This window comes from Leguminivora glycinivorella, chromosome 6, assembly GCF_023078275.1.
Source record: "Leguminivora glycinivorella isolate SPB_JAAS2020 chromosome 6, LegGlyc_1.1, whole genome shotgun sequence".
Lineage (NCBI taxonomy): Eukaryota > Metazoa > Arthropoda > Insecta > Lepidoptera > Tortricidae > Leguminivora > Leguminivora glycinivorella.
Window position 1 is genome coordinate 19,627,555 of NC_062976.1, and position 20,313 is coordinate 19,647,867.

Sequence of the window (20,313 nt, forward strand, 5' to 3'; positions counted from 1 at the left end):
AAGAGACAAAAAATGGTCCCAATTTTTTTTCTATTTGCATATTACTTTTCCACAAACTTCGCGAAAATGCCCATTACTAGTTTTATGTACTCTGCCTACCCCTTTATGGGATACTGGAGTGATTGTATGTATGTATAGCATTTTGACCATAATGTATGACAATCCGATAGATTTGCGATTAAAACTACCTAGTCGCTAATAACTAGACCCCGGATTCTTGTCGCAAGACGTCCCAATAGTTACTTAACTTGCGGGCCGAATTATTTTGTATGGGTGAAAACATTTATTTATTTATTTCTAATCATTTTTAAGTAAAAGTTATCTAATTACATTTCTTATGTTCTATACTCACCAGCTCACCACCGTTAAGTTTGCCCGTATTACATTTACACCCATGTATACTTAAATAATAAAATAAGATAAGAATAAATTATTTTCACTACATTAAATTTGTCAAGCACAAATTAAACAACGTGGAGCAGGAGACGCATACGGGATGGTTCCGGCGCCCCCGAACAGTCGGGAGGCGAGGGCTGCGGACACAACATGGTCAACATGTCACCATTTGGATTTTAAATAAACTGTTTTAGCTAATAAAATACGATTAATATGAAAGTCTATTTTTTCCCTCAGAAGTGTGTTAAATAATGTCTTATGAAATATGTGTGCATTGTCCATTACACACGTCAGCTCTCTTATGCGCACTAGTTTTGCTTGCATGCACAATATCAGAGCATTTCTTTTTTTGCCATTTTTTTTATTTGATTTTTTTAGGGAAATTTAGGTCAATTGTACTCAGAATCACGAGTACTTTCAATATCACTGGGAGACAAAAAGTGTCCCAGAATTTCCATACATTTTTGTTACTTTCCTCTTTTGTTACCCAACACAATATGTACGGGAAATAGTAACAAAATAAGAAAAAATCGCGTGAATTTTCTTTAATTACAATTAAGGATTGAAAAGGCTAGTGATTCTGAGTAGAAATTTTTTCAAAAATATCGTATTTCATAAAAGTGGCAAAAACAAAGAAATGCTCATCACCTGTGATTACATGTGTTGGTCATTAGACCAACCTAGCATATACCTGAATCATTACTAGGTATAGGACTTTTTATCTCATACCGTGATTCTAAAATCCGTGGAGTAGCCATATGAAAAAATTTCGAAGTCTAAGTCCAACAGTATGTAGTCAATTTGAACTAATAATGTTGTATGTTATAGGTATAAATCGAGCATAGTTAATTTTATTTTAATAGTATTTTTTGTATTATAATATAATATTATGATAAAATTTACTAATAATAACATTATTCAACTACAACTAGGGAACAAATCAAATTATTTTATTGAATATTTTTCGATTTGTTCTTTTTTCAAGTAGTCACACTACTATATATAAATTATAAATTTAAATAGATATCATACACGAAAGAAAAAACGACAAGGCCCACTAGTGGCCGAGCCGGAAATCGAACCCGGGTCTTCAGCTTACGCGGCTAACGTCTTCACCACTAGACCACCCGCTCTAGTTGTATAGATGCCGGCGCCGGCTAGTTGTATTTAATGGCAGCACCATCTCTCTCGCTATATCGTAATGCTGCAAGGATTCGTATAGGAGGTGCAAGCACTAATTGCTCGCCCTTAGAGTTGGTCAAAAGGCGCCTAGCCTTATCAAAGATAAGATACTCTAGAGAAATTTCGTCGGGTACCACGGCGGGCGGGTGGTCTAGTGGTGAAGACGTTAGCCGCGTATTCCCGGCTCGGCCACTAGTGGGCCTTGTCGTTTTTTCTTTCGTGTATGATATCTATTTAAAATTATAATAACATTATTCGTTAAAATTAACTATTATTATTAGTAAGTTCGAATAAAATGAACTCAGTAACGATGTTTACTTATTTATATTTAATATGACATCATACTGTTGGACTTCGAATTATTTTTATATGGCGACTCCATGGATTTTAGAACCACGGTATGCGATAAAAAGGTATGGCTAATCATTACATTTCATATAGTGTTGTTTCCGCACTAGTTCGCAAAGTGACCGTATAGTACATTACTTGACATTTCGAAACTTCCAAGGGTCATAAAAGGGTCAGCACGAGCACAGAGCCGCCAGACCTTCCTAATTTTCTCAAGTATAAAACAAATGGGATAATGTACCATATTCGTCAGAAAATACTGTTCGGTGTATAAATATTGATATTCATCATTTTCTGACTATTCCGCCGATCGTTTACCAGACGCTTGAAAATCTTTCTAACTTACCCTAATTTTTGAGCGAAAATGGTTAAGAAATAATGATTATGAATTCCTAACAGAATTTTCTGATATAATTGTGGCGATACATTTTAATAAGTTGCGAATTGAGGACGGACTGCGGAAAGAAAATATCACTTGTTGCAAGCTATCCAAAAACGGTATGTATTAGTGTGTAAGTACTTGTGTGACTCATAAATATATGTACTAATGTTTTGCAAAATTATTTTTGCCCGTGAAAGTACACAAATACCTACACACCTGTTTATTATAAGCGTGTATTGCCACAAGTGTCTGTAAAAATATCTGTAGGAATTGCATAGCTTTTGCGTCAATGTGTCGAGCTATGTTTCAACGATTCTAAATTCCTCCCTAAATTCACAAGATGACGGAGATCTGTCAAATGGTTGAAGAGAAAAACGTGAGATAGATGTATGTGATGACAATTCTGTACTCTTTTCGATGGTTGTCAAGTCACATACCTAAAATAAACGTTTTTTTTATTTAACTTTAGACGTTATTATCTGCGGCATACGTTTGTTTTTTTTATAAGGGTCAAATTTGAAGGCGATGAATTTCTACGTATTTACATAAAATTTTAAAACGTTAAATATTACAGATATGTTTGTGGCAATACATGCTTATAATTATATGAATAAACAGGTGTACTTTCACGGGCTTTGAATAATTTTGAAAAATATTATCAAATATATTTATGACTTTTTAGATGCTTACATATATTTATGAGACTTGCTCTGATTAATATGACAGATGATTTGTGTACATATTTTTGAATGATTAATATGTTCAGATAAAAATGTACCTTTCTATGCGCATTTATTTTTGAAGCCTTGGATTTGCTCATATATATAACTCGACTGTGCTTCGTGGAAACTACATTGCCATTCAAATGTGAATTCCATCAAGAGAATGGTCCGGATGCTTCATGTGCATTAAATACCTTTTTATCACAATTTATGTAGAAGTTCCAGATAATGAAGCACCTTATTGTACTGCAAGCATAAGGATCCTCTTGATCAAGAAAGTGATCAAAAAATGTTTGAAATTTAAAATATCAAGTTTTAGGTAGGTAACTAAAATGTGTATGTCAGGTAACGCAGCATTAATTGCTCGTGTAAGACGATAACATACATAATTTGTACGAATCAGGTAGGTCATAAACGTTACTAAAACTAAAATATTCCTCCCTGGATCGTACCTGGCCCAAGTCCCCATTATTCCCGCTGCATTACGTCGCTGGACCAGATACGACCCAGAACGAGGATCGCAGCCCCTCTCCCGCAAACGACGCCCTAACTCTTTGAAAAAGGAGCGAGCCTCTGAACCCCAAGTCCCCGCCGTCTCAATTGCCACCGCCATTTATTTATTCATAATTAATGAATAAATAAATGGAAGTTGACGATAATATTAAAACATCCAGTAATATTCGGGATGTTCAAGTAAAGGTATCACTGCCTCTAACCTCCTTGTCGCTACGAGCAAACATGACTAAATGATGAAGGATAAGTAAGTACGAAATTTCCCCGTGTGTTTATATTATTATTAATTTATATCGAGTTAATACCTACACACACGCGACAACATGATACGTTTTGCTAAAGGCTCCCATAAACGATTACAAGCCTAACTATTAATCGTTTGACTTTGTCTCTCATTTTAGCTTATATAAAAATGAGATAAAACATATGACCAATAATAACTGCTTTCAATTTGCTTTACGTGCTAGTTTTTGACAGACGACAATTTTTTTACAAAATTGTACTATAACAAAACTGTACCTACACAAGTTTTTTGTCAGGTGGTCCGGTTTCGAACTGGTCCGTGACCATAGACAATCCGCCGAATCTCCTGCAAAATTTAGTTCGTCTGGATGCGCCTTTCTGCTGAATTATTTTTGCTATGAATTCACATCGTACACCACGCCATCTAGTTTAATGTTTTGTCCCTAGTTAGCTAGTAAGGTTAATAAGAAAAGTCCAAGTTTTTACTAGTGACCTCTAGTCTAAATTGGCCGCAACGGCTACGAGACTGACACTGATGGATGACAGTAGATACGCTAGTGTGCGTGAATGCAAGAAATTGCAATATATTGCAGTTTTTACATGCTATTGATAAATCGAGACACAGTTGAGCTTCATATTTCTCGGATTGGGTGTCATATTTTTTTTTCTCCACGCCGAATCGAACAGGTCTTGAAAAATTTCTTGACTTTTAGAAAAAATGGTGATAATTTGCAAATTGTGCACAGTAACGCCATCTTTTAGTGCTTGGTCGGCAGGAGATCCCGGGACTTCCACCTTAAAGCAGAATGGATTTACCCGAGTTTGAAGTTAAGCGAAGCGACAAACTTAGTAAAAATGTGGTAGGCGTTTCTGAACTGAGAAAATTGCTGAATTTCAATATCATATTTAAAAGATGAAGACATTTTGTCTAATTCCAAAAAAACATACAAAACCTTGACTTTTAAAATTGGAATTTGATGACGCGTCCGTTATCAGTGACATAAGTGGATATCGCAAAATGAATGTATTATGCAAGACCCACCGTCTCGCTATTATCATTATCACGCCATGGCCACGAATGGGTGCCGTGGTCTTTATCGAAACCGAATTTAATCGGTTACACGGAGCTTGGGAGCAGTTGCTATAATAAAACAGTATAGGCTGTTATTATGTTTTGATTTGGTGTCTACAATCTACAAGACAAGTATTTAACTGTAATATCGCAGGAATTATTTTTGGTTGCTGTGTATTTTTAACATTACACTGAAATAGTTTCATGCAAGGTCAAGGCTGCCTGGGAATCTTTATTGAGTTTTGAATTTTTTACCCGATACCATTACAGCATAGATAGCATTTTACTAAAGTGAAGCGGCGCAACTTAATTTCTCGGTCAGGGTCGATCAAAGTCGCTGTGGGTTGAAGTGGTTTTCTAGTCTAACTGTGGTTCCTGTGGTATTTTAGCAGCCCATGAGAGGGTCGATAGTTGATTTTTAAGTTACAATCTATCCTAAGGCTTAGTTTTTATCCCGCGTGATGCGTGGTGAACAGCATAGCCAAATATGCGCTGGCCCTCTACACTCACCACTACGCTCTTAAATCACGCATCGTCCACTTATAGCAAATTTAGAGAGTGCTGGTTGGGCATCTGTCATTCTTGCCACCATATTGCTTTACTAGTCACTGGCTATCTAAGACCCCATTCACTATACTTTTTTATTTTTTTGTTGTGAAACTATGTCTACTTACGTTAATATCTTCAAGGGCACCCTGGAAGTCCAATCCACAGGTCTTAGGGTCGTAGTAGCGGTATTTCTTGTGGTTGATCTTGAGGGTGTTGCAGATCTGCGGGTGGTTGCCCCACGTGGGGTTGGGCATCCACACTTCCTTGTCGCCGTAGTGTTTCACGAGGAACTCGAAGCCGAGCCGGAGGGCGCCGGTTCCGGAGAGGGTCTGATAGGAAATAAACATATTTGAGTGTGTTTTGTTGAAAATTAGGGTTATAGCTTGTAGTTCTGTCTATCTATTCCTCCTTTAAGAAATTGATCTGGCTGAATGACTAAGGGTGGAGTCACATCTGTCAGCATTAAGCCACATTTTATTTACGAGAAATCAATCATTTGTATGCAAACGCTTACGCATCGGAAAGCTATATCTCATACATAAAACTCTGCTAAAGTCAAGATTTGAACTGGATACATAACATACCTTACAGTGTAACAGAACTTGCTCTGGGGTATAGGATATTGAAGCATGAAGTATTATTTATTTTAAATTATGTTGCAAATAAAGGGGTGCAGATGGCGGACGTAATCCCTTATGGCATTTTCTACCTTAGTACAATCACGGACTTCAATTAATGATCCACTTTAAGCTCATTTTTTACTGGAACGCCATAGATAACTATGCTTTACTAAGATATGTCCAGTATAAAATGAGCTAAAATCGCCGTCAATAGAAATTGTCAACAACGTAAACAAACCATTCTATAAAATATCAATATTCTAGCACCATTTTATTATTTTAAAGGTTGAGGATCATAATGTGATATGAATTGATTAAATAACACATAGATTTAGCCAGTATCTGATGAGTTAGAATGGAAATTAAAAACATTTTTACTACAATATTTGTTTACATTGTTCACAAATTCTATTGACGGCGACTTTAGAAGTGGATCAACAATTAAAGTCCGTGACCGTATCAAAACAGAAAAATATGAATAGGGATGACAACTACATAAAAAAAATTGCATTCTGTTTAGTCCGTCAGTTAGATCGTCCAAAAATACTGAACACATATTTTTCGCTTTATCTAATAATTAATGAAAAAATGCAAAGATATAGAGCATCAAAGTTTCGGAGTGGGGGCTTCTGACGTCACTTCTAAGTAACAATTGTACCTACGCCGCCTACGCGTGACGTCACGCGAAACTTCAACGCACTGTACCGTCGTCATTTTTCGCTTACGAGAAATAAGAAAAAATACGTGTCGCCTATTAAGGAGGTATTATGAGTGTCGGCTATGTAGGTCCTTCATAGTACTAAGGTATATCAGGGAGTCCAACTTTCTCTTCGAAGGACCAGCCTTTTGTTTTGTTCACGCGAATTTGAATCTGTATTCTGTATGTGTGCCAGATTGGTCTGCTCAGATCTGTGAATTTAAAATCAAGGGCTAGAGTTTTTCGGCCTATCTTTCGTGTTTAAAATTAAACAATTAGATGACCTACCTGTACAGTGGCGTTGGACTTCTCAGCCAAGACAGGGCTGTTGTCTCCGAAGGCAAGCTTGGCCACGGCGTCTGTGTAGCTCGCCTCGCCGCCGATCGGGGCGTATTCGTGGTTCAGGCCTTTGCCGTAGAGTACTTCCTCCGCCTGTTGACAAACACTCATTGAACATAATATTAGCGGAGCACAACCTTTTTTATATTATTTTACCTTTTTATTCTTTTTGTCTATGCTTTTTGATAATTTTTTGTCTATTTTTATAATTGTATGATGGATGTATGTAAGATTGTGATAAGTAAGCGGAAGTATTATCTTAGCTTTGAGCCAGATAACATAACTTTAAACAATAATAACTCATTTACTTGAAGTATTATCACTAAATAAACTAGAATAAGACAAGTGTGACAAAACCCCTTCTTTATCAAATAAAGATAAAAAAAAAAGAAGTTGTTACCTCAGTGTATCTTTCTATTGAAGCACTGGTGGCCTAGCGGTAAGTTCGTGCGACTTTAAATCCGGAGGTCGCGGGTTCGAACCTCGACTCGTACCAATGAGTTCTTCGGAACTTACGTGCGAAATATCATTTGATATTTGTCAGTCGCTTTTCGGTGGAAAACATAATAAGGCCTAGTTACCCTTCGGGTTAGAAGGTGAAATGGCAGTCGCTTTCGTAAAACGCCAAATCTTGGGATTAGTTGTCAAAGCGGACCTCAAGCTCCAATGATGCGTGGCTAATGCTGGGATAACGCAAGAAAGATGATGAGTGCATCTTTCCATTATTCATACATTTCACATTCTACCGAGTATTACATAAAGGATACTAAAGTCAACTCACTTTCTTAACGGAGGGCAGCACAAAAGGCTGTCCATTGTCGTCACGGTATGCTCCGACGCCGAGGTTCACTTTCCTGCTGTCAGTGTCTCGCTTGTAGGCCTCCGTGATACCGAGGATCACGTCCGGAGGGCCCATCTGCACTTGGCTCCACCAGTGGCTGTACAATTCAAGAAGTTTGTATAAGTCATGGTGGAAATGAATGTTGTCTAAGGGTCGACTCACACCGGAATGCAAGGCGGCTCGCGGCTAGATAAATTATTTCACACTAAAAGTGCTCGCCGTGTTGCTGCCGGCCGCTGCCGTTCCGGTGACAGCTGACCCTGAATTGTAAAAAGGAAAAAAAAATACACAACCATAAGGTAAGGTATATTAATACACCATGTTGTATATAAATTAAATAAGTATATTAAAAAGCAACAATTGATGAATAATTTCATTTCAATCAAAAAAAATTAAAGGTTCTAAGTACCAATATATTCCTGTTGTTTGTGAGGTATAATTAAATAGTTGTAAATAGTTAATTCATAATTTTCACTTTTTGATGTATTCTACTTGTGGTACATGAAGATGTGATTTGATATGCTTAGTACATAGTAATTTCACTGCTTTTTTAACAGGAACTTTTAACATGTACTTATAGGCAAATTACATTTTGGAATAGGAATTTGCTGCATTATACAGGTGTTACCTACACCTTTAGGTACTGCAATGCTGTCTTTATAATGCAGATTGTATAGTAAAGCTACTTAGTCTCTAAATGATAGGTACAAATGGAAACCGAGTAGTTCCAGGTGTTCTTGTTTTCTAATAAGAAAACAGTTTAAATTTAAATAGCAAAAAATAACCTAACACAAGGTCATATAGTCTGTCTATAATACATCCTAGATATCCTAGCTCAGTAAACATGCTGATGTTAATTTACTATTGGTCTATTACGTAAATAACCGGGTGGTGCCGGCAAGGTACACTTTACCTAGCCCTCGCCGCAGCCGCGCCGATGGCTTCAACATTGTTGTTTTTAAGCACTTGAACGGACAAATTTTTCAGCGCGTGAGCCATTTTTACGGCGTTTGTATGGCACGTGGAGCGACACTGCAGTAACTGGCGATCGTGCTACAAGCCGGGTTCCAGCGCTGCGCTTATCGCAGCAAGATTAGATTACGGTCTCAAAAAAACTGCGAAATATCATATGTTTGATAGGGTAACCTTGTTAAAACTCTGAGAATCGCAAGTAAAAACAATAAGCAAGAAAATACAATTTTATTAAATAGTATATTATTGTTCGTTTGGTAATAGTTGTTAATTACTACATTTAATCATTTAAATAACCTTTTACACTACTTTAAAATCTATGAAAACATGCTACAGGTAAAAGCAGATACTTTAACGAAATTTCCTAAATACTCGTGAAAACGTCATTTTATGGCAACACTTTAAACTAAATGTCAGTTTTAGCCATAGATTTAGAATTATTAAACTAGATTGTGGAATCACATTTTTTGCCATACTAAATTGAACCTTATCACTGAGACAGAAAGGTGATCGTATCAGATTAGCGAAAACGGTCCACATGAGAGGGCATTGTTTGGGCTGGTGTCCCTCTCGCACGTGTTGCCAGTGTTAATGAGGTTACCATAGTAGTAGTATTTTTATCTGTATATTACCTGACTTTATAACTTCTTATATTAATTTAGTGTTATATTCAAACTTGGGTTTCGATATATTTTAAAGAATTGGAAAATAATTATAATGTAATTATTTTGATGCCAATAAATCAAAGATTTGTATAATTAAAAAAATATGTGGAGTGCAGGACTGCGCTCGTTGACCGGCGTAGAAGCTTGTAGACGCGCTGACAGGAACCTCGTACCAATTACCATGCTACCAATACCAAGGCTACCAGGGTTACCAGGGCTACCAGGGTTAGTAAGGTAAAGACATGTTAAGATGTTATGCTCGTGAGCGTAGTGAGCGGAATGAGGGAGCGGAGGCGGCGTGGGTGCTTATGTAACAGCGCGCCCCTCCATGCCGTGTAGCTCCGCCCCTTTCACTTCGCGCGCTACACATCGCGAATGTATTTATTAATCCAAATAACCAATCATGATACAGTGTTAGTTTTTATGATTAACTTATTCTATATTATTAAAATTAGTAGCATGCAAGGGTAGTTTTATTAGTACATGCTAAGACACACAAAAGACAATACAACAGGCACAAAAATACAACACAAAAGCAAATAAAACACGACAAAGAATAAAATAGAGACATAACTTAACCTATATGCGACAATCTCCCCCGCGTGTGCTAACACCGTCTGAGTGGACAGAGCATATGGGAATAAGCCTGGAAACTGGGCGACGTACTTCTCCTGCGCGGGTACGAACTATGGCTACTCTTACGTGGCCATCAGGGCCGGGAAAGAGTTGTGTGATTACACCTCTAGGCCAAGTTCCGCGGGGCATAGAGCCGTCGGCCACTATCACTATGTCTCCTTCGTGTAGCTTGTGCACCTGCTGATGAGCGCTCGACCGAGGGAGTAAGCTGGGCCGGTATTCCTTTATCCAGCGCCTCCAAAAGTGATCGGCCAAGTTCTGAGCTGCTTTCCATGACGATAGGGTCAACACGGAGTCGGTGAACACGCCTAGCGGCGACAGGGCGCTCGAACGGCCGATGAGAAAGTGGTTCGGCGTCAGAGCTTCGTCGTCGAGGTCTGGGTTCACTGGCGTCAGCGGTCTCGAGTTGACTATATGTTCGGCTTCTAGCAACAGCGTGTGCAGAACTTCTTCATGAGGAGCTCTTTCTTTCAGTGTCACTTTTAAAGCGGTCTTAACACTGCCCACCAGGCGCTCCCACGCGCCGCCTGCTGAGGGGTTTCCAGGTGGAATCTTCTTCCAGGTCATCTCGCGTTCGGACAGGAAGGGCTTCAGGCTGTCAGGCAGTGTTCTCTTAGCTTCCGCTAGTTCTCTCTCGGCGCCGTAAAAGTTAGTGGCGTTGTCCGAGTACAGAACTGTAGGCGCGCCGCGTCGAGCTATCATTCTTCTTAGTGATAGTATCATGGAGGATGCCGATAAGGAGGCGGCAAGCTCTAGATGTACAGCTCGAGTTGTGAGGCAAGTGAACAACACTCCCCATCTCTTTTCGCGGCGGCGGCCTATTGTAATATTCATCGGGCCGAACAAATCGACGGCGGCGGCAGTGAATGGCGGTTGATTCGCCTGGAGCCTCTCTGCTGGTAAGTCGCCTACGGGAACTTTGAGGGTAGTCCCTTTATAGGTCCGACACCATTGGCACTTGTTTGTAATATATCGTATTGTGCCGCGCAGCCCGATAATATAATATCTCTGTTTCAGCTCGTTAATGACGGTTGAGTGGTTGCCGTGATTGTACAGAGCGTGAAAATGATATATCAGCAAATTCGTGAAATCTTCCTTCGCGTGCAGCACTGGGATGTGGACGTCTTTGTCGATCCTCGCGTTCAGAGTGATGATCCCGTTTTTATCCAGCTTCACAGCGACCTTGTGCAGCGGTGATTTCTTAGGTAGCGCGCGCCCAGTTTCCAGCAACTTAATTTCCTCCGGGAATGACGCGTGCTGACTCCGACGAATGAGCAATATCTCCGCCAGTCTGATATGTTCATTGTTCATTTCTGTTTCCGTTTTCTTTTTGAGCAATAAGGCTTTGAAAGCCTCAGCGGCAACCAGAACGAGAGCAGTGACTCTAACTAAACGTTTAAAACGCGGAAACCTATTTATATCTGGTAGGTAGTCGAACGTTCTCCTAGTAACGCCTAGCGAGCAAACTACTTTCGCTGCGCGCTCTTCGCCCGTGTCTGCGACAGGCGCGAGCGTTTTTTCTACCGGCCAATAAGACTCGCTTTTCCGTATGAATTCTGGCCCAACGAACCACCGGTGGTCGGCCCCAAAATGCGCCGGGACGCCCCGAGTGGCGTCGTCCGCTACGTTAGCGGCACTAGGCACCCATCGCCAGTTAGCGGGGGTGGTAGTGTTTTCTATCTCAGCTAACCTATGAGCGACGTACGTCTTATATTTACGCGGGTCTGAGCGAATCCAAGCGAGTGCCGTCTTCGAGTCTGACCAAAAATATTTTTCCTTAATTACGTAGTCCGACTCTTTTATTATCGTATCTGCTAGACGCGTGGCTAGCACACAGCTCTGTAATTCCATTCGTGGAATGCTAACTACGCGAAGAGGCGCGACGCGGGCCTTTGCGGCTACTAACGCGGACGTACGCTCTCCCTCGGGCGTTATGCTAACCAGATACACGGCCGCGGCGTATATTTTTTCACTAGCGTCGCAAAATACATGCATGTGCGCTTCGCGGTTGTACGCGGGTACGTGTCTAGGAATTTCGAGCTGTTTTAACTGCTGTACGTTTTCTATAAACGAACGCCAGGCGGGCGCGAGCGTAACGGGAATGGGCGTGTCCCAACCGATCCCAGTGCGCCATATCTCTTGCATTAACGCTTTACCTAGCACTGATATGGGGCTAATGTAACCTATGGGGTCGAATATGGACATCGCACTACTCGTGACCTGCCTTTTTGTGGGTAATTCGCGGCCGTCGAGTACGTTTTCGGGTGTGTTCCTAAAATTCACGTTAAACCCTAACGTATCGCGTTTATGATTCCACTTTAAGCCTAGCGTGCGTTCGCTATCGCTAGCGCCTATGACCGTAGTCTCCTCCTTACTGTTGACTACGTCCGCGATTACCTCCGGATGATTCGACGCGAAACCTCGAAGTTCAAACGACGCGCGCATGTTCAGTTCGTAAACATCGTTCACAACGCGCCTAGCTTCCTGTTCGCTCATGTCGAGTGCTATCAACATGTCATCCATATACGTATTTTTGATCGTTTTCTCCGCAGCGATCGGAAACTCTGCACTATGTTCTTTCGCGTTTTCGTTTTTTACATACAGCGCGGTGGTAGGTGACGACGCTGAGCCGAATATTAGCCTTTTCATTCTATATTCCTGCGGCGGTCCGTCGCGGTCCTCCCCCCTAAAAACGAAACGTAAAGCGTCCCGATCCTGTTCCACAATCTCGATCTGGAGAAACATTTCTTTAACGTCCGCTATTACCGCGATTATTCCCTCGCGGAAGCGAACCAATACTCCGAATAGCGACTCTAACAAGTCTGGCCCGGCCAGTAACGCGCTATTTAATGACCTGCCGTAGGCCATAGCCGCTGCGTCCCAAACTAGACGCATTTTTCCACGTTGCGGATGAAAAACCGGGAAATGCGCGAGATACCATGCCCGGGGCGAGTCGGGGGCGGGGGCGAGTCCATTTTCTCCGCGTAGCCTTTCTCTAGCAAATTGTTCATGTGCTTCGAATACTCGGCTTTAAGATTCGCGTCGCGGTCTAATTTTCGTTCTAAACTATATAACCGTTTTAACGCCTGCGCGCGATTGTCTGGGAGAGTTTCGTCATCGCTCCGCCATAATAGTCCCGCTCGATACCTATTCTCCCCCGGTATCTTTTCGCACGTTGCCCTTAAAATATCTAACGCGCGTTGATCCGGGTCGGCCCTAGGCAGCTGTTTTGACACACCTAACGCCTCGATATCGAAATGCTGCTTCATTAATTCGACGGCTTCGTCGTCCGCGGTCTTAGGCCTAGCGTGCCCTACGAAATGTACCGCGGCGCGGGTCGTCTTATCTGGTCCGTGCAAACCCAGCCTAATCGCGTGAGACTAGCTACGGGAAGATGTGGCGGTCCGCTAATAATCTGCCGCGTGATAATTAGATGCCAATTATCCTGTCCTATCAAAATAGTAGGCTTCGCGGGCGGATACCACAGCTCGTCTGCGATTTCCTTCAAGTGATCGCACTTGTCGACCGTACTACGCGGAACGCATTGCACGCCTACTCCGAACGTACTAATCGTAACGGCCTCCATGATTTCCATATGACGACTACAAAAGCCTCGAATAGCGACCTGCATAGTATACGAATCTTGATCGCTCACTACACCGCCTACGCCCGTGATGTCGAGAGGTTGACCTCTGACCCGTGGTGCGATTTTATCAGCGGTTTCGTGTAAAATTAACGTCATTTCCGCGCCTTCGTCTAGTAGCGCGAGGGTTTGCACTGTGCCTAACGGCCCAGATACCTCTACAGGAATGACTTTTAAATACGTGTGCGCGCACGAGATAGTATTTATTGCTCCCGTCCTATTACTACCGTTCGCGGGGGCGACCGCGCTCAGTCCGTGTAGTAACTTATGATGACCCGCTTCGCATTGGTTTACACCACACGCGACGTATTTGCATTTAACAGGTCGACGGTGAGTCAAGTCTAAACACCTAAAGCAGAGCTTCGAGCTCCTAACTAATTCCCAACGTTCTGCCACCGAGGCCGCGATAAGCTTAGGGCACGACACGTTTTTGTGCTCATTACTAGCGCATATGGCGCAAGCGTGACTTTGCGCGACGGAGGTGGAGTTGTACGTCTTAGGCTTCGATGAAGCGACCACGGGTTTTTTTTTATGTTCGCGGTGCTTCACTTGAGCTACTATAGGCGGATTTACTTTAGCATGACTTTTTCTATCGTACGTACGCGGACGTGCGTCGCGAGATTCTTCCGAACCGGTACTGATATCGCGCGTGTATTCGGGGGCTCGACGCCCAGATGCCCTAGGCTCGTGCTCATATAAAACCGTATGCACGGCGGTTCTCAGTTTATGCGTCGGTTTACGGATAATGCGCTTCGCGGCTATGCTAATCTCGTTTAAAAACTCAGAGACCGCGACGAGGTCTGGGGAACTGGGATTAGCACGTCTGTATTTCGACCACTCATATCGCACTATTAAACTTAATTTGTCAACTATTTTATTGACCAATTCCGGCGCGTGTAGATACTTGTCCTGCCCGAGTGATTTTATTGTAGCCACGGCGTTTGCTACGTGCGCGGCGAACGACGCAATGTTACTATTGTCTTCTGCCAAACGTGGCATACGTTTAACACTATGCAATTCGGTTAACACTATTTCGTCCGGATCGCCGAACTGACGCTCTAACGCGTCCATTATCACTCGCGGGTCTTGAACAGTATACATAATCGATTTCACTGCCGTTCGTGCGTCTCCTTTGAGAGCACGCCTAATCCTACTCACGTTGTTTACGTCACTGAACATAGGCGAAGTGTCGTTGAATTCCGCGCGGAAAGCTATCCATTCTGTTACGTTGCCGTCGAAGCTAGGCAACTCAGGAGGTTTGTGGACTATCGGCGCGAAATGACTACCGTACGGTTTAGGACGCTCGGGCTTAACTTCAATTTTGCTAGTCGGCGCGGGAATGACATTCTCGGTTTTCGCGAGCTCCGTATGCCTAGCCTGTCGTTCTACCCAACTCTTGGTGCGCTCGTGAGCAGCCGACGAAACGCTCGCACAGTCAGATTGCGCTTCACATTGCGCAATCTGCAACTTAATCTGTGCGGTTTCGTTCTGCCTCTGAGCAACAACCAAGGCGGCTTTACGAACTTCGAGCTCGGCCATTAGAACTGCTAACTTACTATCCCTTTGCGACGCGGCGCAACTACCTTTCGCGGACGCGGCGCGACTACCTTTCGCGGACGCGGCGCGACTACCTTTCGCGGGCGCGGCGCGGCTTTTACTCGCGATTGGTTGCCCGACCAATGTGCCTTCACGACTCCTAACCGTGTGGTCGAATTCTACGGATTCGCTATCACTGACTACACGCTCTTCGTCTGGGTTGCCGCCGGTGCCTTTGCTCCACGTATTTGTCTCCGCCGAGGTGGTGAGACCCGACGACGGAGTCGGATTTGACGACGCGGGGGCAACCGTGCCCGGTTTATTGCGGGGACGAAGGTTTCTTCCTGCTTCGGACATCTTTTTCTTCTCGTACTCTTGCTGTCTTCTTTTTAGCACACGCGGGGGTCCCTAACTATCACTGACCTACCTATCGCCTATGTGCGGACGCTACAGAACGCAGCGTCGACACCCCTAAGCGTAGATCCCACGATGCGCCGAATCTCCCGTAATGGCGAGGTGCAATGCCTATTACGTTCGAAAGCGGCGTGATGACGTCACCATGTGACGCATGCAACTAAAGTTGCCAGGATACGTGAGCGGAGGACGAGCCTACAACGCAGCACGATCCGACCAGCAAGCTGGTAAAGGTAAGGTGAGGCTACTGAGCCGAGGTGGGACAACCTCAAGGCGTCAGCGCGTACTTGTTTCTTTTTTCTGATCCGGCTCTCGAAGGACCACGATGTGGAGTGCAGGACTGCGCTCGTTGACCGGCGTAGAAGCTTGTAGACGCGCTGACAGGAACCTCGTACCAATTACCATGCTACCAATACCAAGGCTACCAGGGTTACCAGGGCTACCAGGGTTAGTAAGGTAAAGACATGTTAAGATGTTATGCTCGTGAGCGTAGTGAGCGGAATGAGGGAGCGGTGGTGGTGGTGAGTTGTCGTTCGACACCCCTGCTGGGGTGTGAGTGGCCCCTTCCGCGCTGGGCGCTGTGGGGGCTGTGTCGGGGCGCGCCCCATCCTTGTGGGGCGGTCTGACGCCGTCTTTTTGTGGACGGCTCGGCGATCCGGTGTTTGCTAGCCCTACCGCTACCGGCCGTTATCCAACCCCGCGACCCCTAGCCTGGTGATACCGTTTGAGCGGGGCCAGGTTCGGGGCCGCAGTGAAGGCGACCGGCAGCTCGGGCTAGCGTGGGCGTGGTGGTGGTGGTGATTTTGGTGTTCAGTGTGGTGTGGGGGTGTTGTCCTCTTCTTCTTCTTCCGTGTCGATGTGTAGTAGAGCTCGGGGCAGGTCCCGAGCTTTGCGCTTGTTCGGCGGCCGTGTGTAGTGGGGCGCGATCCCTCGGAGGTGCTCGAAGTTGGAGTTGTCCGCGCGGTCAAACATGACCCGCGCGAGACGCACGATGAACTGCTCCAGGCTCCTCCACTTCAGGTGCTTCTCGATGGCTGCGTTCCTCACGTACCGGGGGGCTGCGATGATGGTCCTCAGCGAGAGGACTCCTGTCGCCTCATCTTCTCCTTGTTGCTCCTGCAACAGAAAGAATACCAGGCTGGTGAAGCATAAGTCAATCTTGACCGAACATAAGCTTTGTACAGACCGAGCTTGGTCCGCACAGGAAGCTTACTGGCAAACACGGGCCGCAGACACATTCGTGCGGTTTTGGCCCGCATGACTGTGTCTGCGGTGTGTTTGGTCATGGTGAGGCCCTTGTCGATGGTCACCCCCAGGTATTTCACTGTGGGTGACCACGCGAGGCGTTGACCCGCTAGGGTGGGCGGCGTGGGGAGCACTCCGTGTGTTTCTCCAGTCATGATGGCTTGCGTCTTGCCTACGTTGACTGATAGTCTCCACTTGGAGAGCCAGTCAGGAAGGGCGTCAAGCGTCGGCTGGATCTTGGTGACCGCATGCTGCTTCTGCAAAGAAGAAGTGTAGTAAGCGGCGTCGTCTGCGAAAAGGGCTAAGTGTGCTTTGCCAACGAGCGGGATGTCGTTGGTGTAGCGTACGTAGCAGGCAGGTGATAGGCAGCTTCCCTGGGGAACGCCCGCCTGGATTGGGCGTTCCTGTGATGTGGTGCCTTCCACTTGTACGTGGAAGCGTCGATCCGCGAGGAAGGCTGCGATGACTTTCACGATGCGGCGGGGGGCTGTGGACAGAGAAAGTTTATATATTAGACCTTCGTGCCAAACTCGGTCAAAAGCTTTCTCCATGTCTAAGAGAACCGCAACTGTATACTCCTCTTTGTTTTGGGCCGTGCCCATGTGGTGCAAGACCCGGGTGAGCTGCAACGTAGTGGAGTGCTGCGATCTGAAACCAAATTGCTCCGGCCTGGGTGCCAGGTGAGGCGAGAGGTGCCGGAGCAGCAACCTCTCGAACACCTTTGAGAGGTTACTTAGTAGGGTGATGGGCCGGTAGTTTTCCGGCTTTCTTCTGTCCTTCCCAGGCTTGGGGATGACGATGACTCGTCCTGTCTTCCAGATGGTGGGGTAGTGCCCCGAGCGCATGATCCCGTTGAACAGACGCGCCACTGCCGCTAATGAGTTTAGCGGCAGGTGTCGGAGCGCCATGTTCGGGATGTCGTCGGAGCCCGGTGCCTTCTTCGGGTTGCAGTGGCGCTTGATCGTCGCTCGGACCTGTGAAGGAGAGAAGTAAATTGGATCATCGTGTGACTCTATGGGCACGTTGAGATATTCTCGAACGTGTTGTACGATACTCGCTGTGTGCTGTGGCTCGGTGTCGGGGAAGGGCTTGAACTGCCGTTCAAGGCTGCGAGCGAGTATTTCCGCTCTGTCCTTGGCTGCGTATTTCAGTTCCCCGTCGGTGTCGTCCTCTAGGGGCCGGATCGGCTCGGGGGTTGTGCTGAGCTGTTTGCATAACCTGTGGATGGAGGGAACATGATCAGTTATACTGTCTATGTGTTCTTCCCAGCTGGCAGCCCTGTGCTCGCTGAGTTTGGTCCTTAACAGTCGCTCGAGGCTATTGAGCTCGGTCTTGACCGACTGAGCCCTAGTACGTTGCCACTGTTTCCTGTACCAGCGCTTTTTCTCCAAAGAGCTTGCGCCGGTTGCATGCGTGGCTTAGGGTGATGAGGGTCGAGATGGGACCTGTACGGGGAGAGTTTACCATGGCTCGCATAGGGACATCCACTCCGCGAGAGATCGCAAAGTCGATGGTGGTCCCCCTGCGGTGTATTTCGGCGTTGTGGTAGTGGGTGGGCTCGTATGGGCCACCCACTACGAGATCGAGCTCCTCTATGATACGGTAGAGGGCGTTCCCTGATGGCGAGTGTTCGGAGGAGTTCCAAGCGGGGTGCTCGGCGTTGAAGTCCCCGGCCAAGATGGTCGGCACGGGGAGTCCACCAGAAGTCGCTTGATGTCGCGGCGTAGTCGCTCTGGCCGTAGTGCGCCTCCGCCGGGCCTGTAGATGGCAAACAAACGCAGATTATGTCTTTGTAGTTTGACGTCTACCCCCAGGGCGGATAGCGTGTCGGGCTGGTCGGCGTCTTCCACCAGTTGGTGGATGATTGTCCTCTTAATGAGGATTGCGAGCCCCCTCCAGGCCTTTCCTTCTTCGTTCTTCTGGTCGAGGCGGTACGTCATGTATCCGCTGATTTGGAGCTGCATCGTGGCCGTCAGCTTCGTCTCGCAGATGAGCATGATGTCGATGTCCTGGCTGTGGAGAAAAGTGCGGATATCATTAGTTTTACCCTTAACTGATTCCGCGTTCCAATATACTACTCTTAACTCTTTCTCTTTTAAGCCGTAATATATCGTGTAGCAGGCGAATAACAAACGTTATTGCTGAGAGAGAAGTCTAGGTTTGGTTGCTAGCCAGACCTGGACTGGGAGATCGCCTCCACGATTCGGTCCATCGCCGGCTGCATTGCCGCAGCTACCGCGGTGCTCACCTCACACTGCTTGTCGCTCGCTGGGTGGTCCTTGAAGCAGTTGGCGCACGTCGCTGGCTCTTCCCTTGGGCGCGTGCATCTGTTGGAGGCGTGCGGCAGGGAGCACTTCACGCAAGCCTGCCGGCGGTGGCATCCCTGTGAAGAATGCCTGAACCCCTGGCACCTATAACATTGCGGGGGCCCAGGTTTACCTCGCCAGGGTTCGACACGAACCCTGGTGTTGATGTTGGCGATGCTGGTCAGGTCCAGGAATCCGGGGTTGTCGCGCTCCGTCCCGACGAGTTGAACGAAGTGTAGGGTGCCACCTCGTCCTCGACCTGTGGAGATAAGCCTTGAGTGAGAAATGGTATATCCCTCAGCTTCGCAGGCGTCTTTGATGTCCTGGGCCGTCATAGCCGAGGGCAGGCCGCGGATAGCGGCCTTCATCGGCAGGGTGGACTTCTCCGCGTGCTTGACAAAGAGGATCCTAGGATCCATTGCCTGTTGCGCGTCGAGGTAGGCGTATATGACCCGGAATTCCATCCCAGTTTTGGGACAGAATCGGATGCCGGCTGGTTCCAGGTTCTCGGTTTTGGCCTCAAAACCGAGTGCGGAGTTGATCGCCGCCAGGTGCCGGGTCGCGTCCGGGAGGGACTCGACCAGGATCTGGGGCGGTTTGGCCTTTACGGCCGGTAGCGGCTGTATCTTCTTCGTCGTCGGCGCCGTCTTCTCCTTCTGCTTGGTCGCATCTGCTGCATCTGTGGACAGAGGTGAGAGTTTAGCTGGAGATTTCGTGACAGCCGCGTAAGTGTCGGCGCTAGTCACCAAGGCAGGTGGTAGCACCTTACGCTTAGGCGGCTGGTGCGAGGCTCCGGCGGCGGGTGTGGCTGGGTCCGCTGTGTCCATGGGCTGCTGCGTGGAGACCTGTGTGTAGACGGTGGGTTGAGTGCCCGCCCTCGACACAGGAGTGATGCGGTTACACTCCCGTTTCTCCTCCTGTGCCGGGGGCGAATCCTCGTCCCGCCGTCTCTTCTGTTGTCGTGTCCCTGCGTGGTACGACAACAGGGTTGA

The 20,313-nt window shown here is 45.9% G+C and overlaps 2 protein-coding genes across 3 annotated transcripts in view; both read right to left on the minus strand.

Moving 5' to 3' along the window:
- LOC125227261 (aspartate aminotransferase, mitochondrial) overlaps positions 1–9,029 on the minus strand; it is a 28,006-nt gene extending 18,977 nt beyond the window's left edge. Inside the window, exons 1-4 of one of the 2 annotated variants that reach the window (XM_048131522.1) lie at positions 8,818–9,029; positions 7,845–8,001; positions 7,013–7,156; positions 5,533–5,736 (exon numbers count right to left, since the gene is read on the minus strand). In XM_048131522.1, coding sequence (XP_047987479.1) covers positions 5,533–5,736; positions 7,013–7,156; positions 7,845–8,001; positions 8,818–8,903 — 591 coding nt within the window. In that variant the 5' untranslated portion in view covers positions 8,904–9,029. The remainder of the gene's footprint in view (positions 1–5,532; positions 5,737–7,012; positions 7,157–7,844; positions 8,002–8,817) is intronic. The other variant, XM_048131521.1, reaches the window with a different exon arrangement.
- Positions 9,030–10,120: 1,091 nt separating this feature from the next.
- Positions 10,121–13,072, minus strand: LOC125227044. Its single transcript, XM_048131236.1, has one exon. It carries the CDS (start codon positions 13,070–13,072, stop codon positions 10,121–10,123), a length of 2,952 nt encoding a protein of 983 aa, XP_047987193.1.
- Positions 13,073–20,313: the final 7,241 nt, after the last annotated feature.